This window comes from Dicentrarchus labrax, unplaced genomic scaffold (genome assembly GCF_905237075.1).
Source record: "Dicentrarchus labrax unplaced genomic scaffold, dlabrax2021, whole genome shotgun sequence".
NCBI lineage: Eukaryota > Metazoa > Chordata > Actinopteri > Moronidae > Dicentrarchus > Dicentrarchus labrax.
This window is the reverse complement of record NW_026136701.1, coordinates 21,787,290-21,803,190: the sequence shown is the minus strand read 5'-3', so window position 1 is coordinate 21,803,190 and position 15,901 is coordinate 21,787,290. Positions and strand designations below refer to the sequence as shown.

Below are 15,901 nucleotides of genomic sequence, written 5' to 3'. Positions count from 1 at the left end.
AGCTTTTGTCTCAGCACTTTACCTTTACACCAGCCACAGACTCAACAACTCCTGAGATAAAATGAATCATAAACATTGTCTTAAGCTGATTTGTGAACTCACAGATCAGTAAAGTCTTCACTAACACATTTTTATCATCAAACTATTATGCGTAAATCTGGCACTGCAGAGAAATTCATAAATAATTGCGGACATTTGGCAACACAGGATCCTAAATCACACCGCCATTACACTGAAAATGTTCATGAGATCCAGTAATGGAGCATAGAAACGTGTTGTTACCGCAGGATGGATTAAATTTCTGCAGGTGCAATCCGAAAATAAAGACACTTTCAGGAAAAATAAATAATTGCCTCTCTTGAAATGATGGAAATATATTTATATAGTTACCAAAGAAAATACGGCCTCTTCCATAATAACTTATTAAACCACTTTGTTTTCCGTAAACTTTAAGCCTTTTTCCTTCAGCCCTTCTATCCTTGATTCACCGTGTATGAGGGTTAATTTTGTATTTCGCAAGAAAAACACATAAGACACACCAAACCCAAACACTTTCTTGTATAATTTATATTGAAAACTTGTTAAAAACATTAGTTTCCCTTTATAAAACCGTAACAGTTGCCTGTGGTCATAATTACAACAGTGTCCTGATAATCAAATTCCCCTGTCAATATTGCATGTAACTGGAGCGATGCATCTTAATACTAAGTGCATAATGGATTTAAAATGATGCTGAATATCAAATGAGGGATGAGCTGCTCTGAGCTCAGTTTGGCTGGTTGTCCATCTGTGAGCCTGACTGGTATGACTGGATGTCCTCCCCGATGAACTCCGTCACTGTGGAGGGAGAAGATCACAATCACAACATGTCCATCACACCTCATAGACTCAGAGTCATTGGTGCAGTTTGCAATCAAACTGTATGTATTAACCTCAATAAGTGCTTTGATTTGTATATTTGATTTGGAAAGCAGCAGGGATTGTAGCAAATCAAGTCTTTAAGCTATGAAGAGTCGAAGAATAATGAATGAATAATGAAGAATAGTGCAGATATCTAAGGAAAAAGTCTAAGAATATATAATAATATCACCAAAAAACCTGCATTGATACATATTTTTTAACACTTTGTAGCTGAAAAGTTTTGCATTGTCTTCGAATCAAAGTTAAGATTGCCAAGAAGTTACTGAGACTTTGCATCACACCGCCTTCCCTTATTTTAACTGATCCTAGTTTTTATTCTGTTTAGGGGTTTTGCAATTTATTTATTTTTTATATGTTTCTTTTAGTATTTGATTCTTTTATTGCTGTGTTTTTATGTATGTCTTTGCTTTTATGTGAAGCATTTTGATTTTGATAAGTGCTATATAAACAAAGATATAGTTGTTATTAAGAACATTAAGAGGAGTTTGTTTGGCGGCACATCTGCCTTGATTGACTATTTCTCTTTTTATTACTTGCACATGCTATCAGCAATTCAGCTCCACCCCGACTCCACCCCTTCATCAAAATGTGTATATTCTGGTGGATCCAACTTTAACCACAATGACAGAGCATCTAACGTTTCATTTGTGAAGTTTAGTTGAACTGTAACTGACCAAGCAGGTAATGTGAACATAAAATGGTAACGACCACAAAACTCAATAACAGTTCTCGACAGCAGAGTATGGAGAGCATGTCCAACCACAGTATAACGCACCAATGAATGGGAATAATAATTCAATATCAACAAAAAACTAAATTCTAGTATTCTAGTTTTAACACTTACACTGAAATCTGGCAGCTGCTGTATTCAACTAATCAACAGTTATGCACATAATCATTTATTTATCCATCCATCCTTCCACTCATACTGTACATAATAACTCTGTATCCCTTTTACATCTCTGTAATGTAGTTAATGAGTTCATCTTATCAACAGATTATAACACACTGGTACTGATTAAGATACAGACTAATACATCTCACTACTCACCTTCTTCAAATGTAATGTGGTGCATAGAGACAGAGCTGGTAAACTCTAGGGGGCAGTCCTGGATCTTGGCATCCCTCTCTCCCCCATGTCCCGTCCCCAGCACCCTTCCCTGGGGGTCCCAGCCATCGTAGTGGGAGTAGGGTGTAGGGCAGATGTCCTGATAAGGGCTGGGGTTGGAGGGAGGGGAGGGACACACCTCCTGAGGATAAGCAGAGTACTGGGGGTAAGGGGAGGTGGGGATGGGAGGCAGAGGGGAGGTCGAGATGGGACTGCCAGCAGGAAACGGGCTGAGAGAGGAGGAGTGGGAGGGAGAGGGCGAGGAGGACAGGTAGGGTGAGTCCAGCCATGGGGAAGGGGAGGGGGAGGGAGGCTGCGGGCCGCGGGGGTACAGGGGTGGGAGGAGCTCGGTGAAGCCCAGCTCCAGGTTCTCAAAGCTGGGGTGACGTTCGGACAGTGCTGCCCTGGATCCGGGCTCCTCCACGGCAGCGTCGGGTTTAGAGCAGTACTCCTCGTGGTAACCCATAGTGGGGCAGGGAGGGGAGTAGGTGGAGGGGTAGGGGGGCAGGTGGAAGCCCAGGCCTCGATCTTCAGCCATGGGTTCGCCTCTCACGTGGAAACCCCTGTCCATCCTGGGTTGACCCCCCACAGGACACACAGTCCCCCCGTCCAGAGGCAGCACAGAGGGCCGGGACAGCAGCGGGTCCTCCTCTTTGAACATAACTGTGAGGAGGAAACAGTTTAAATTATATGTGGAAATAATATTTGTATTTAGTGTCCACGTAAAAAGGATGAGAAATATTTATTTAAACTCTTTATAATCATTAAGTTTTAAGTTGTAGGAAAAAAAACACAACTGAGACTTAATTATTTGAAAAATGCAACATAGAAAGTACAATTATTGGAGAAATTAACTTATAAAATACAAAACATTGAGGAAATCTTTTAAAAATGTTGGATCTCTGTGATGTAAAAGTAGAATAAAATCACGTACAAAAACATTTCAAATTAGTTTCCTCCGTTTTGTTCAAAAGTGAGATTAATTTTTTCATCAAAACTCCACTAAAGCTCAGGGATGATAGTAACACAGTAAGAGCATCTCCAGACACAAACACACAAACTGAACCAGCAACAGAGGAGAGAGACAGAGGTTAATATCAGGTGAGAATGGACACTCACTGGGCAGATACTTGAAGCAGTGAGTGCTGCTCCTTTTCCTCTTCCCGTTGGAGACGTAGAGACTAACCGACACCGGCCGACTGACGGACATGTCGCTGTAGGCGGGGACCCTCACACACAACAAACACTGTAATTAAGAAAGAGGTGTGGAAAGCAGAGTATTACAGGTTAGAGGAGATTCATCAGACGCTTTAGTTGTATCTGCTGAATTAAATTTAAACTTGATCAGTGAGGAAAAGTTCATGTTGTTGCGGAGACTGTTCAGAATCTCTTTTTGGACTGATATCACAGGTACAAAATTACCTCGTTGCTGTTGTCCCGGTCGACGTGAGCCTCCTCCTCCCACTGTAATTTACCATCTAACAGACAAGAATACAAAGTAAGTGTAACTTAGATACACACATAGACACACAGTCAGTTTAATGAATATAATTTGCTCTCACTGCATCCGAGGTAACATTAAAGTTTGGTGGCGGAAGAAGTAAGTAAGTAATAATACAAGTAAAAGTACATGTGTTAGCATCAATATGGTACTTTAAGTACTAAAAATAAAATTACTTAATATGCATTATTGTGAAATCACTTAAATATTGCAGCTGGTAAACATACGGCTGGGCAGCTTAACCCAGTGGTTTTCAAACTGCAGTGTGGGGACCAACAGGGGTCCTTGAGTGGGTTGTAATGAGTCAACAGCAAAAGGAGGAGTAGAATATTTTAACTTTTATTCGATTTTTTGGGAAGTTTGGATTGATGATGATGATCGATCTGCAGTCTAACGTGCATCTACTGTATCTATCACATAAAAACGTTTGGGAACCCCAAACTTCACCTACAATAACATATCAGAATTTTTCATTTTATTATATTTTGAATTTGAACCAAATTAAACAGTAAAGCTATCAAATAAAACAATATAAAAAAAATACAATATTTGCATCACAATTGAAGTGGAGTCGAAGTAGAAAGTAACATAAAACAAAAAATACTCCACTAAAGTACAAGGATGAAATCTTACTAAAGTATAGTACAAATGTGCTTAATCGTAAAAAATCTTAATTTCAACTGAGAACACAGAAGATTTTTGGCGAGAAAACAAACATGCAGGCATGTGGTTTTTTTTTATATGAGCTGTTTTCAACCATAAAGTTAAGGATGTAAGAGTTGATTATTTCTCCACCATGACTGCTATTTGCCAGAATAAATAATGATCCTTTTGTAAAGATTTATGGAACCAAATCTACTAAAATCTGATCTAAAATCATTCTGTTGTGCATCCTGAAAACCCCAGACCTGTTTCACAACACAGTGCTTTAAACATGTTTTCCATATGCAGATATCATGTTAACCACTTCATGATATACTTTTTTGTCACTGTAGGACTTAATAGCCTACTTTCAAGCACTTATTTACAAAATCTCACTCCCACTCACAAGCAGGTTAAAAATAGATACTGTTATCCTTCCTGTTTTTTCCCTGAATGACTGAAGCAAATCCCTGGTTCTCTTCAGGTTTTAAAGTGGAGTGTGCTGTACGAGCTGCTGTTAAAATAGTCTTTATGGAGAGATGGAGGCACACAGCACTAACTGTATTCAGCTGTATAGATTTACACTGAGCTAATTAATAAAAGAAGAACAGAAAACCTGCTCTAACATTTAATTAGCGGTACTATTCAAAATGCAGTAGGCCAATTTATTATAACTCTAACTATTACTGAAATTAATTAATGTATTTTCAGACTAATTTCTAGCTACATCTGAGATATTAGAGACGAAACATCAGAAAACAACACTTGAAAGGACCAAGGTCCCTTACCTGTCCCTCTCTCCATGAAAAGGACTCTCGAGATTGGCAGGAAGTTAGAGCCGCTCAGCAGAAGCTCCTCCCCTCCCTCCACAGAGCAGGAAGTAAGACTGACAGACTCGATGACGGGCAGCTCCTGAGCCGACCGCTGGGCTGCGGCGGGGAGAGTCAGGCAAATTAAACACGACCTTCACTACCACTAATTGTACTCTAATTTGAAGCCGACATGTGCAGCTTTAAAAACATTTTGGACTATCTCACACATAGTGGCTTTAACAACCTCTTTGCAGCTTAGTCTCCATGAAACTGCATCTGCAGCTACTCACAGCATTCAATGGGCAGGGAGGCGGCCTGCAGAGCCAGGACTCGTCCAGGCGGGGCGATGGGAGGCGCGAGAGGGAGGTGGGTACGAAACACCAAACGGACACGAGTGTTTTTCCGTCCGACGTCTGTTTCTCCTTTCCTCAGCTCAATGTCCGAGTTCCTCAGCTTCAGAATCCCAGCACAGTCGATGCTACGACACAAAGATTTTAGTTTTTTTACTGTAAATTTATGCAAGGAGGTTGATGATCAACCTGTTTCTGTTTCACATTCATACAGTTACAACACTACGCTCCTCTGGTGATGGCAGGGGTTCAGTGCCTTGCTCATTGGGCTTTGGAGTTGCTGTTTAGTGTCACATTCTTCAACACTGGTCGAGTAAAAGGAATCTAAATGATCAGGGTGTCTGAGGGGTCTAAAATACAATAATCTAATCTTTTTTTGCTGGTATGGACGTGAAATAAGTCTTCATAATGGTCTTAAAATGTCTTAGACTTGCAGAAACCCTGAAAAATAAGAACTCTTTTAGAGGAAAAGGTTGCCGTCTCTTTACTACTCACAGTGCAGTCATGTTGTTCTCCGGGTTGAGGGGGATGTCCAGCAGTTTGGTCCCCGCCTGGACGCTCTCATGACTGGCAGTACCCACCATCTTCCCTGTTACTCTGAGAGGAGAGAAACAGCTGAATTTAACAGTAATTTAAACGTTCTTTTATGCTGAATCAAAGACTGCTGCTCTGTCCAAAATGTACATGCAGCACCCCGCTGTCCTGAACAGGATAAACGGGTAAAGATTAACACTGTTAACACTGTAAGGATTTTCCCTGTTTTATATGATTGTAAATTTTACCTACTTTGGATTTTGGACTGTTGGTCAGACAAAACAAGCACTGTCACCTTGTGAGGGTCTGAAACTTGTGAGGGCATTTTCCAGACACAGTCTAGATTAAGCAATTATTAATCGGAGTCAGATTCCGCCTCGAAATTGATGACACAATGGCGGTAGAAACACTACTGGTTTTAAATGAAAGTTGTGGCTGGTTTAAAGCTGATGTTCTCATTCAGAGCACATTAGTACACTGACAACAACTGGTGCAAGAAATTTCCTGGACCAACACGAGAAGCAGCTGGTGGTGAGTTACGCAATGGTTAAAGCCACAGTGGTCGGATGATGAGTATGTCGTGTGGCCTTGAATATTAATGCACGATAGAAGGATGCTTGGTAGTAGGTTTTTTTAAATACATTTCAGTACCTGTGTATCTGATAGAAAGGATGTGGCCTGATCGATCTGTCGTCAGCTGTTCCAACGAAAACCTGAAGGGAGAGAGGCTTCCTCTCTGTGTATCCACACAGCTGTACAGAGAGACACAGTGTGAGGGATGAAATCAAACTGTGATGAGGCCAATAGCGGTGAGCCGCAACACGTGTTCTAACACTTTGTTCCAGTATTATGAAAACAGCTTCAACTTCTTTAGCTTCAACAGAAATTACACTGAATATAAGGACAGTCCGAGCTGTTAAAATAATCTCATGTGGATTATGAATACACAGGTTTGAGCCGCAGTTCTGCAGCTGCCTAAATCTGCAAGTTTGGGTTTCACCTTGACTATAGGATGTCCCGTTGGTGCAGCCTTGACGGCTCCTCTGCTCCCCTCGGTCTCATAGTGGGCTCTGTGGTGGGGACGGGGCTGCACCTCAATACGCAGCTCGTACTGGTCAAACTGTGACGGCAGCGGCCAGTCGAGTGGCGGCAAGGCGTTAGACCTACGTGTGTGATTGGATCAGAGGACAGTTTTAATCGCAGTGAACTTGGAAGGAGGACAACAAATGCAGATGAATAAGATATTTTACAGCCCAAAATAATGAGATTTACAAATGCAAACACGACTTGTACAAAACAGTTAAAATGTATCTGCTGAGTTTTTCAATGAACAATACCCAAAGTAAGAGCATGTAGTAGGTAGATCAATAAACTCCAGTTTATACTTGTGATGGTATGGCTTATGTTTTCTGCAAGAACAGACACAATCATAGTGACACGCTGCAAGTTGTACTTAGCTGATGTTCTTAAACATCGACTGACATTCTTGGTCCAGATCAAAACATCAAAACACTGAACACTGTCAGTTCTGGGAAGTGAACCAGCAACCATCTCTATCTTAATTAAAGCTTCACAGTATGGTAAAATACTGGTAAAAAAATCACACTGCTATTATTTTGATAGATATTGCGATTGCGATATGATTCACAATTAGTGGGAATGATCATTTTTGCATCACAAATTTAATATTCACTGAAAAAACTTTTGTTTGTTGGGTGTCTGTGTGCCAAACAAACATGTGTTCTTACATCTGGAGAACAAAATTTGTAGGCCAGGGCATCTCTGCAGCACTACAGCTTCTGTGATTTGGATATTGCACTTGGCCATATTGCAATTTTGATTATTAGCCCTAATATAATATTAGCTAATATATTAGCCCTAATTTGAACACCAGAAAATAGCATGTTTGCAAAATACATGGCGATAGAAACTTGGGGATGTAGCGAGCACTTGCAGGTCTTATAATCGCCACTGCTGGTCGGTCTTAAGCAAAAAATGACAGGAAGAGAAAAATCCCTATTGCTGTTACTTCTCATTCTGCCCTAGCAGGGTTATTTAAAATCTAATGGTCCATCACAGCTTATGTGACATCTTCTAACTCATAGTAGAATCTCTACTTCCCTTAAAGGCCTTCATTGTCAGGATGGTTGGCAAATGGTCAACGGTGCATATTTATGAAACTGAACTCGCACTCACTGATCCCTGCAGTTCCAGTGATATAAATTAATTTGGGTGTGAAATGTATCTCTTTTAAATGCTAGTGTGACCGAGCTCTTGGTTTCCTGTCAGCTGCTTTTACAAAAGAAGATTCACTGTCTCAGCTCAAAACTGAAACTTTTGCTTTCAGGAAAATAGTAACAGTTTCTACAATGGAGGTAAACAGAATTTAGTTTGTGGTCAAAATTAGTCAGTATAAACATTTTTTTGAGGGGAGTAATGGAGAGTTTCTGGAAAGACACATGGGTATTGATTTTTTTTGTTTGTTTATGTGGTGCTGTGTATCCCTGCCTGAACAGAGGGCTGTGGGCGCTGGCTCGGGTCCGGCCCCAGGCTAGAGCAGGGGGTACAGAGAGGTAGTCCATGCCCAGCGAGGGAGGCTCTCTCCTGGTCTGCTGGGTCTCTGGCAGCAGGCAGGGGGAGCTGTGGCCTGGAGCCTGCTCCTGGTCCACCTCCCTGGGAGACAACTGGAAAAGCATGGTTCATCACTTTAGTGCGATGCTAACTCTATAACAATTCAATCATCTTTCATACGGAGCTAATGTTTTCACCTGTTCCAACGACGTCTTCCTGGTTTTCTGTGGGATGCTGAGCTCACAGCTGCTGGGCGAAGCTTGAGACAGAGTGATGGAGTCTCCGCCCTCGAGGTTGCATCCCTGCAGGTCCTCTGAGTAACTGCCCCTCCGTGAAGTACAGGGGGAGGCCAGGGGGGAGTTTCTACGCTTTTTACCCCCAGGGGAAGTGGGCCTCGAGGACGGCGAGAGCCCGAAGTTGATCGTGGCCTCGTTCAGCTCCTCCTCCTCCACCAGCAGGGAGTCACAGCTGGAGGCGGGGCTGAGCCAGCCACGGGAGGAGGGGCTGGAGGCGGGGCTGGGGCTGAGGGAGCCAGGGCACCTGTCGCGATAGGTAAAGGGGTCCAGCAGGGGGAGGTAGAGGCGCTCTCGGTCCCACCCACCACCACCGCCCATGTCCCAGTAACTGGAAATGGTGGGTGTTGGGTCGTCTTCAGGAGAAATTGTGGTTATCTGGATGCTCGGACACTCGACCACACGAGACTCTGAAACCTGGAGGGAAGACAGAGAGGAAGAGATACCTTTAATTTTCTCAGTGTGGATTCTCATTTGTACGGAGCCCCCCTGGTGACATTGGATAAAAAAAATTAAATGAAATTAATTCAAACTTGTCCATGTTAACAATCAACAGTCTCTGCATGGAAATGACTGCAATAACTATCTCGTGCCCACGCGTTATTATAAAGCGTGGGCACAAGATAATAACGCGTGGCCACGCATTTTTTTTTTGTCCAATGTCACCAGGGGGGCTCCGTATATTTGATAGACAGAAAACGTGACAATTATAAATCAATGAATTGCCATTTGTCATTTATCAAGAAAAATGACAAATATTTCCTTGTTCCAGCTTCTCAAATTTAAATATTTAAAGCCATTTATTTCATTCGAATCAATCAATTAAATTCTTTATATGCAGAATCTACCACATCTGCATCTTAGCAACGTACTCTCAAATCTTGGATGGTAACTATAATGTAAAACTGACAAAAATAACTGTAATGGTATCTTTTCAAGACTTTGGAAGTTGCAATTAATTATGTGTTTGGATTAACTGTAACCAACGGCTGCATGAAAGGTGAGAAATCTACCTAAAAGCCTTTAATATAAAAAAATGGTCCATACTAATAAACCAAAACTAGTCAGAGCAAGGCAAAGTTGTTTTTAGAGTAACATTATTTTGTGTAGGATTTTGTGGCATCTAGCAGTGTACAACTCCCCTGTTTCACCCTCCCCTTCAAAGGACAAAGAAGAAACTACGGTAGCTGCGAAACATGTGAAAAAGGCAAAAGCCCTTTTCTAGATCTTTTTCTGTTTGTCTGTTCTGGGCTACTGTAGAAACATGACAGTTCATAAACAAGCAGGACTTATAAACAGGTTGACTCACCTGTACAGAGCGTGCCGGCAGGCTCTCATAGGTCCCACTGAACTCTCTGACTGGGGCTCTCCGTGGGGGCGGGGAATGCATCCCAGCTCGCTGATTGGCCGAGGGTGGCGGGCTGGGGATGTTGATTGAGTGTCCTGTGTGAGTGGCATTCATGTGGTTATCTGTAACTGATAGAAGGAATTATGAGACAGATTTGAGAGCAACCTACGGTGTCTCGTTCCTTATATACACCTTCACTTCCACATGGCAACAATTTCTTTTCTGGCTGCTTTCTAGTGCAAAAAATATAACTTTTTTTTTTTTCCTTTTGTCCAAACACATTTTCTTTTTATATCACATGTTGTGTGTTTTGGGGTCATGTGACTTCTCATTAATCTTTTCTCGCAACCGCAAACCGACAGCTAGCTCTCGAAAACCTGCTGTTCTCATACATATGGCATGAGAAAGACTCATTAGGTGTCAATCAAACTACTGTAAACACAATTTGTGGTAGAGATTCATTTTTTATCATCAACATGCCAACATCATTCATTACACATCAATTTTCCTTCATTTACTGATCTGTAATTGTTGCCATATGGAAAATGCATGCAGGCTGGAGCTTTTCCTCTAGAAGTACCCAGTCGCATGTCAATTTTAATATAAAGGAGCAGTTTGACGTTTTGGGAAATACATTTTCTTTTGTTCACTTTCTTGCTGAGATAAGAAGATTGATACCACTCTCACATATGTGTAAGAAGCCGGAGCCAAGACACGGTTCGCTTAGCTTGGTATAAAGACTGGAAACAGGAGAATCCACCAACCAGCACCCCTAAAAGCGATCTACTTAACACAGTATTTCTTGCTTGTTTAATCAGTACGAAATCCAAAGCATAGAAATAACACGTTGTGGTTTTAGGGGTGGTTTTGTACCATGCTAGCTGTTTCCCCCTGTTTCTAGTCTTTATGCTAAGCTAAGCTAACTGGCTGCTGACTCTTAGCACGCAAAAGAGTAAATATTTCCCAAATCGTGGAACTATTTCTTGATATTAAACACATTTATAATGAATGATATGAATCCTAACATTGTTTGTATTGTTATTCTTTAGTGTTTGTCTCTTCATTACAAATTATTTCACCTGAAGTTGATGAATACATTTTTATTCTATGGAAAAAATAAAAATGTTGGTGAAATATTATAAAATGGTAAATTACAAATTCCTAAAATCTGCAAATAAATATTAAAAGTTGCTGTTCATCAGAGACATACAAATATTGGTATTTGTATATTTAAAACTTGATAAAGTAGGATTTGGTTTCATATGGCAACAATTTACTAAACACACGTTTTAAACTCGACTTTTAGTGTGAAGAACAACTTCAATCCATTTTTTTCCCACGTATTACAGTCACAAATAGTGCAGTAAAGGGTGAAGTGGGAACTGTAAGCAAAACATGGAGTTTACTTTTGGCTCACTGATCCAAATCTTATACCGCTTACAACCACAAACTCAACTCTGCTGCTGGTCTGCACAGTTATGAAGATGATTTGGAGTTTTTTTCTACATCTCCCTTTTTGAGAAATTAAAAAAAAACACTCTCCAAACTTTTTGGGCTCCTACAAACAATCATTCAAATGAAAGCACGACTCTTCACGGCCACAGTCCTCACCACAAAATTTCCCCAGCGTGGTGCGGTCGGCCTCCACATGGAGCCAAACAGTAGTTACTCTGTAATGAGCGAGGCTCCAACTGATCACTGTTACGCTGCAGTGGCGGTGGGCCATACAGGCAATTTTTTGGGCAACGCGGACACACAAACGCAACTGCCAACAAATTAAGACTCGGGGTGAAAAATCTCTTCAAATGTTTCCTGGCAACAGAAATATTTCCAAGTGATTAAAGCTGCAGTGCTGAGGCAACTCTTCTGCTGGTGGATTTTTCACATGAAACAGTCATTTTAGATGTGTACAGACCAGCAGAGGAGTTTATGAGCCACAAAAACACTTATTGAACACAATAAAGCTCATTTTTAAGTGTGCAGGATATAATATACTGTAATATCTTATTCTGTGTCCTGACTTGAACCTCTCACAGAAAGTTATGTTCACAGAGAACCCACATGGGGTCGCAAAGTGATTAACAGGAAAGCAAAGCATAAAATACAGATTTTTACTACACTGAACACAATGTTTTTCCGACTTCCCTCCAGCTGTTGCTTTTTTCTTCTTTTTTACCTCTTAAAGGTCCTGTGTGCAACATTTAGTGGCGTCTAGCAGTGAAGTTGAACATTTCTACTAACTGAACACCGCTCACGTCTGTATTTGATGACCTGGGAATGAGAATGAGCTGTGACGTGAGTAGGAGAAACTATGGTGTCCGTGTTAATTGTGAGAAACGCATAAGGCCGTACAGCCAGTGTTTGGTTTGTCCTACTATATAAACATGGAGTTTTAACAGGGCGGACTCCAGGGAAGGCGACCTGCGGCGCCTGTAGATAAAAACAGCTCATTCTAAGGTATTAAAAAACACATCAATTCTTATTTTCAGGTGATTATACGCTACAAAACATACCTATGGATATTATACTCCTCTTCTGCCAATAGATCCTCCTAAATGTTACACACTGGACCCTTTAAGGCCACTTATAACTGTTTAGTAAACCATTATTTATTTATGTTCGGACCAGCAGAAGAGTTTACAACTAGAGGTTACTTCGACAGTTATTGAACATAGTTTGTCCCAGATTCTTTTAGGAAGCCTCATCTAAACTTTAACAGCTCTTTGTGTGTAAAGTCTTCCCTAAGTTTTTTGTAGCTAATTTCAGACTGGTGATTTTACTCAATTGGGTTGCACCAGTAAAACTTCAGGATCCTCTCCAGATATGTATTACGACGACATACACAAATAGTCTGCTTGGAACAATAGTGTGTGTTTGATATGTTCTTTTTTAGAGCCGGTGTTTGGTTTGTCCATTCTGGGCAAATGATTCCTATTCAGGTGATTATACACTAATGAAAATACCTAGCATGAATATTATATTATATTTCTGGCATTAGATCCAACTAAACGTTACGCACCTTTAAAACTATTTATAAAACAATTATTTAGATGATTTTGTCAGTTTGTCTTAAGGAGGTTTCATCTAAAGTCTAAAAGGTCAAAATTAATCTATTATCCTGAGTTAAACCTCGGAAGAGTCTCATTTGGTGAACATCAGACTTTTCTCCAATAGTTGCTTTGTACTTGTGAGCTAGTGAATATTTTTACTACTAAGGTCGATACCGACTTTAAATATAAGCCGATCAGGTATTGGACATGACATAACTCACATTAAATACAGTTCTGTTATCATTGTCATTATATAATTCAATGTTTCGGCGCTACAAACTAAGTTTTTAGCTCCACAACAATCGTCGGGCTCATGTTACCTTACACAAAAATGATTCCAATATGTTCCAGACAAAAGCTACAGATCTTAAATTTGGGGGAAATAGAGAACTGATACTGGATTGGTGTTCTGTATCCAGAGATGACCTGATCTGAGGCATCAGAAAAGGAAAACGCTGGATCGGTGCAACCCTACATTTTATCTATTCTGGCATCTAAAAGTTATTCAAATACATAAAAAGTTTGGTTGAACTGGTCACAACTGGTGGACACATCAACTCTATTGATTTGTTTTCAGGGGTCACAAGCCAAAAAAGTTGTGTCCCACAGAAATGTGAACACCAGGAGAGCTAATAAAACACTTGTGCGAAGCTCTACGCTCTGAAAAGTGAAAACGCATCACCTAGAGAGAAGAATTGCTCTCTTGTTTCTCCTGAAGTTCACTTTCATGCCTTGGGTGTGGTAATACAACTGTGTGCCAGTGTGGGCGGGAAACAAATGAGAGAGTGGATGTGAGGATATGAGGTGTGTGTTTGTGTTTGTGTGTGTGTGTGTGTGGAGTAAAAAATGGGGGAGATGGAGGCTGAGTGAAGGAGGGAGGGAGGGAGGGAGGGCGGTGTGTATGTGGTGCGTGTTCAGTACACAGAGGTTGAGGTTCCTTCCCAGATGGCAGCTGTTAACTCTACTCACACGCACAGCTGATTAGAAACACATTGAGTCTGGGGCTGCACGCACACATTGTGCACAAACACGCAAACGCACTCACAAACAGGAACAACACTAAAATATGCACTAATGTGCAACACAACACACAAAACAAACACACAATAACAATATACTCATGCTCACATGCTTACAGATGGAGGCACGCACACACATCACATGCAAGATCAAAGACACACACACACACACACACACATACACACTTCACATAAGCACAGGCATGCAGATGAAGGCCCCTCGTTATGGCACATGCAACTGCAGCTACACACGTGCACGCACGCACGCGCACAGAAGTTCCCATGCATTAGAAGCTCAGACCTCCTCTATCTAATGTGTCACTTTACTTTCAACACTTTCAACTATCCAAGAAATGGCTCTAACCCAGGCCGCCGCTGCTGTTGGAGGGATCCAGGTGCAGCAGGGCGCCCTCACTCTCCTCCCCGGGAACGGAGCTCTCCGGCTCGGCTGTGCGCACCGGGGATGGCCCCTGGCTCTGCCGCAGCGGCGGGTCCTCCTCAAACACTAACTTGAACTCGAACTCGCCCTCCTCCCAGCCCGAGCCCGGCGCGGCCCCCATCGACCCTCCGGCAGCAAGGACAGGATACAGATAGAGTGATACAATCTTATCTCCCTTGCGTCGGATACAGCGACTTCAACGTCCTTGGTGCGCCTCGAAAGTTTCCCGGAGATATTCCCAAAAACTTTTGCCTTTCCCCTTATGTGCGTGTCATTGCGCGAATATCCCTCCTCCGGGAAGATTTTGGTGTAACTTCTGCAACTTTTCCACGCTGTTTCCACACGATGGGGACCGCTTGTTGCTCGGATATTTCCAACTTTTTCTGCCTCAATGTCTTTTGGTCCAAATCAGATCTTCGCCCGGGATGTCTCGCAGTCTTTTTCCGAAGCATACCTCCCAGATACGGTCGCTTTCTTTCATTCCAGCTCCATCGCTTCTTCTTCTTCCCCGGTCAAGAAGGAGAGAAGGAAAAAAAACGTTTATCAAATATTTTTGTCGTCCTTTACCCTTAATTGCCTTTGGGTGGGTTTCCCAGCTCCAGTTGGTCCGTTACTCATTCCCCATAGGACCTTATGCCTGTCAGTCATGAATCCCCCCTGCCCAACCTCCAGCCTCCCTCTTCTCCCCCCCTCTCCTCACTCACTCTTGAGGTTTCTCTTCCAGTCACTTCACATTGACTTTAATACACCAACACATTACTTGCACATATGGCTTTTCTTTACATCTTATTTTGCATCACCCACACATCTTTATTTTGGTGTGTTTTCTCCCCATCATCAATAAACCCCCTTTTTTTTATTTATTTATTTATTTTTTACACATTTAAGCCCCAAAACAATATGATTATTATTCCAATCATGAGCAGGACTCATGGCAAGCTGCTGACTGTCTCTAAAACCTGCCATTGTAGACCGGCTGCAGGGCCACCAGGGCTGTGATGTTAGTGATGTCAGTTAGTGAACATAAGAGGGCCTATTTCCTGTGGCGATGAACAAGACAGCCCCCCCTTTTTTGGCTGTCACTTTTCCCTCTCCTCCCTCCCTCCCTCTTTCTGCTTCTTCTTCTTGTTTTTTTTTTTTTTTAACCCCACTCCTCCTTCCTCTCTTTTCCCCCACCAACTCCTCCTCGTCCCTCCTTCTCCTCAGTCTCCCCTCCCTCCCCTTCCTCTCCACTAAAGATCTGTTTCTCATTATCCTCTGTAGTCTGCTCTCTGTCTGAGTCAGGAGACGAAAAACTTAAATAAACACACTCT

At 41.8% G+C, this 15,901-nt stretch overlaps 1 protein-coding gene across 2 annotated transcripts; it reads right to left on the bottom strand.

Annotated features, from left to right (window-relative positions):
- Nucleotides 1-549: 549 nt before the first annotated feature.
- Nucleotides 550-15,221, bottom strand: nfatc4 (nuclear factor of activated T cells 4). 2 transcript variants are annotated; one of them, XM_051406954.1, is made up of 13 exons: nucleotides 14,514-15,221; nucleotides 10,042-10,202; nucleotides 8,637-9,149; nucleotides 8,377-8,552; nucleotides 6,869-7,031; nucleotides 6,520-6,620; nucleotides 5,830-5,931; nucleotides 5,275-5,462; nucleotides 4,961-5,101; nucleotides 3,452-3,507; nucleotides 3,149-3,275; nucleotides 1,973-2,692; nucleotides 550-837 (listed from the first exon to the last, which is right to left on the bottom strand). In XM_051406954.1, the coding sequence occupies exons 1-13, from the start codon at nucleotides 14,707-14,709 to the stop codon at nucleotides 767-769; spliced, it is 2,715 nt and encodes a 904-aa protein (XP_051262914.1). In that variant the 5' UTR covers nucleotides 14,710-15,221; the 3' UTR covers nucleotides 550-766. The 2 variants fall into 2 exon arrangements, with proteins under 2 accessions (XP_051262914.1, XP_051262906.1); XM_051406946.1 differs by having other exon boundaries at nucleotides 10,042-10,208; nucleotides 14,514-15,220.
- Between the last annotated feature and the right edge of the window lie 680 nt (nucleotides 15,222-15,901).

Bases quoted from the DNA above. Each gene is read 5' to 3' on its own strand.
- nfatc4 (XM_051406946.1), bottom strand. From the start codon at position 14,709: ATGGGGGCCGCGCCGGGCTCGGGCTGGGAGGAGGGCGAGTTCGAGTTC. The intron at 5,932-6,519 runs GTACTGAAATGT...CTCTCCTCTCAG, and splicing joins CCTTTCTATCAGATACACAG to AGTAACAGGGAAGATGGTGG. The intron at 3,276-3,451 runs GTAATTTTGTAC...TCTTAATTACAG, and splicing joins ACCGGGACAACAGCAACGAG to TGTTTGTTGTGTGTGAGGGT.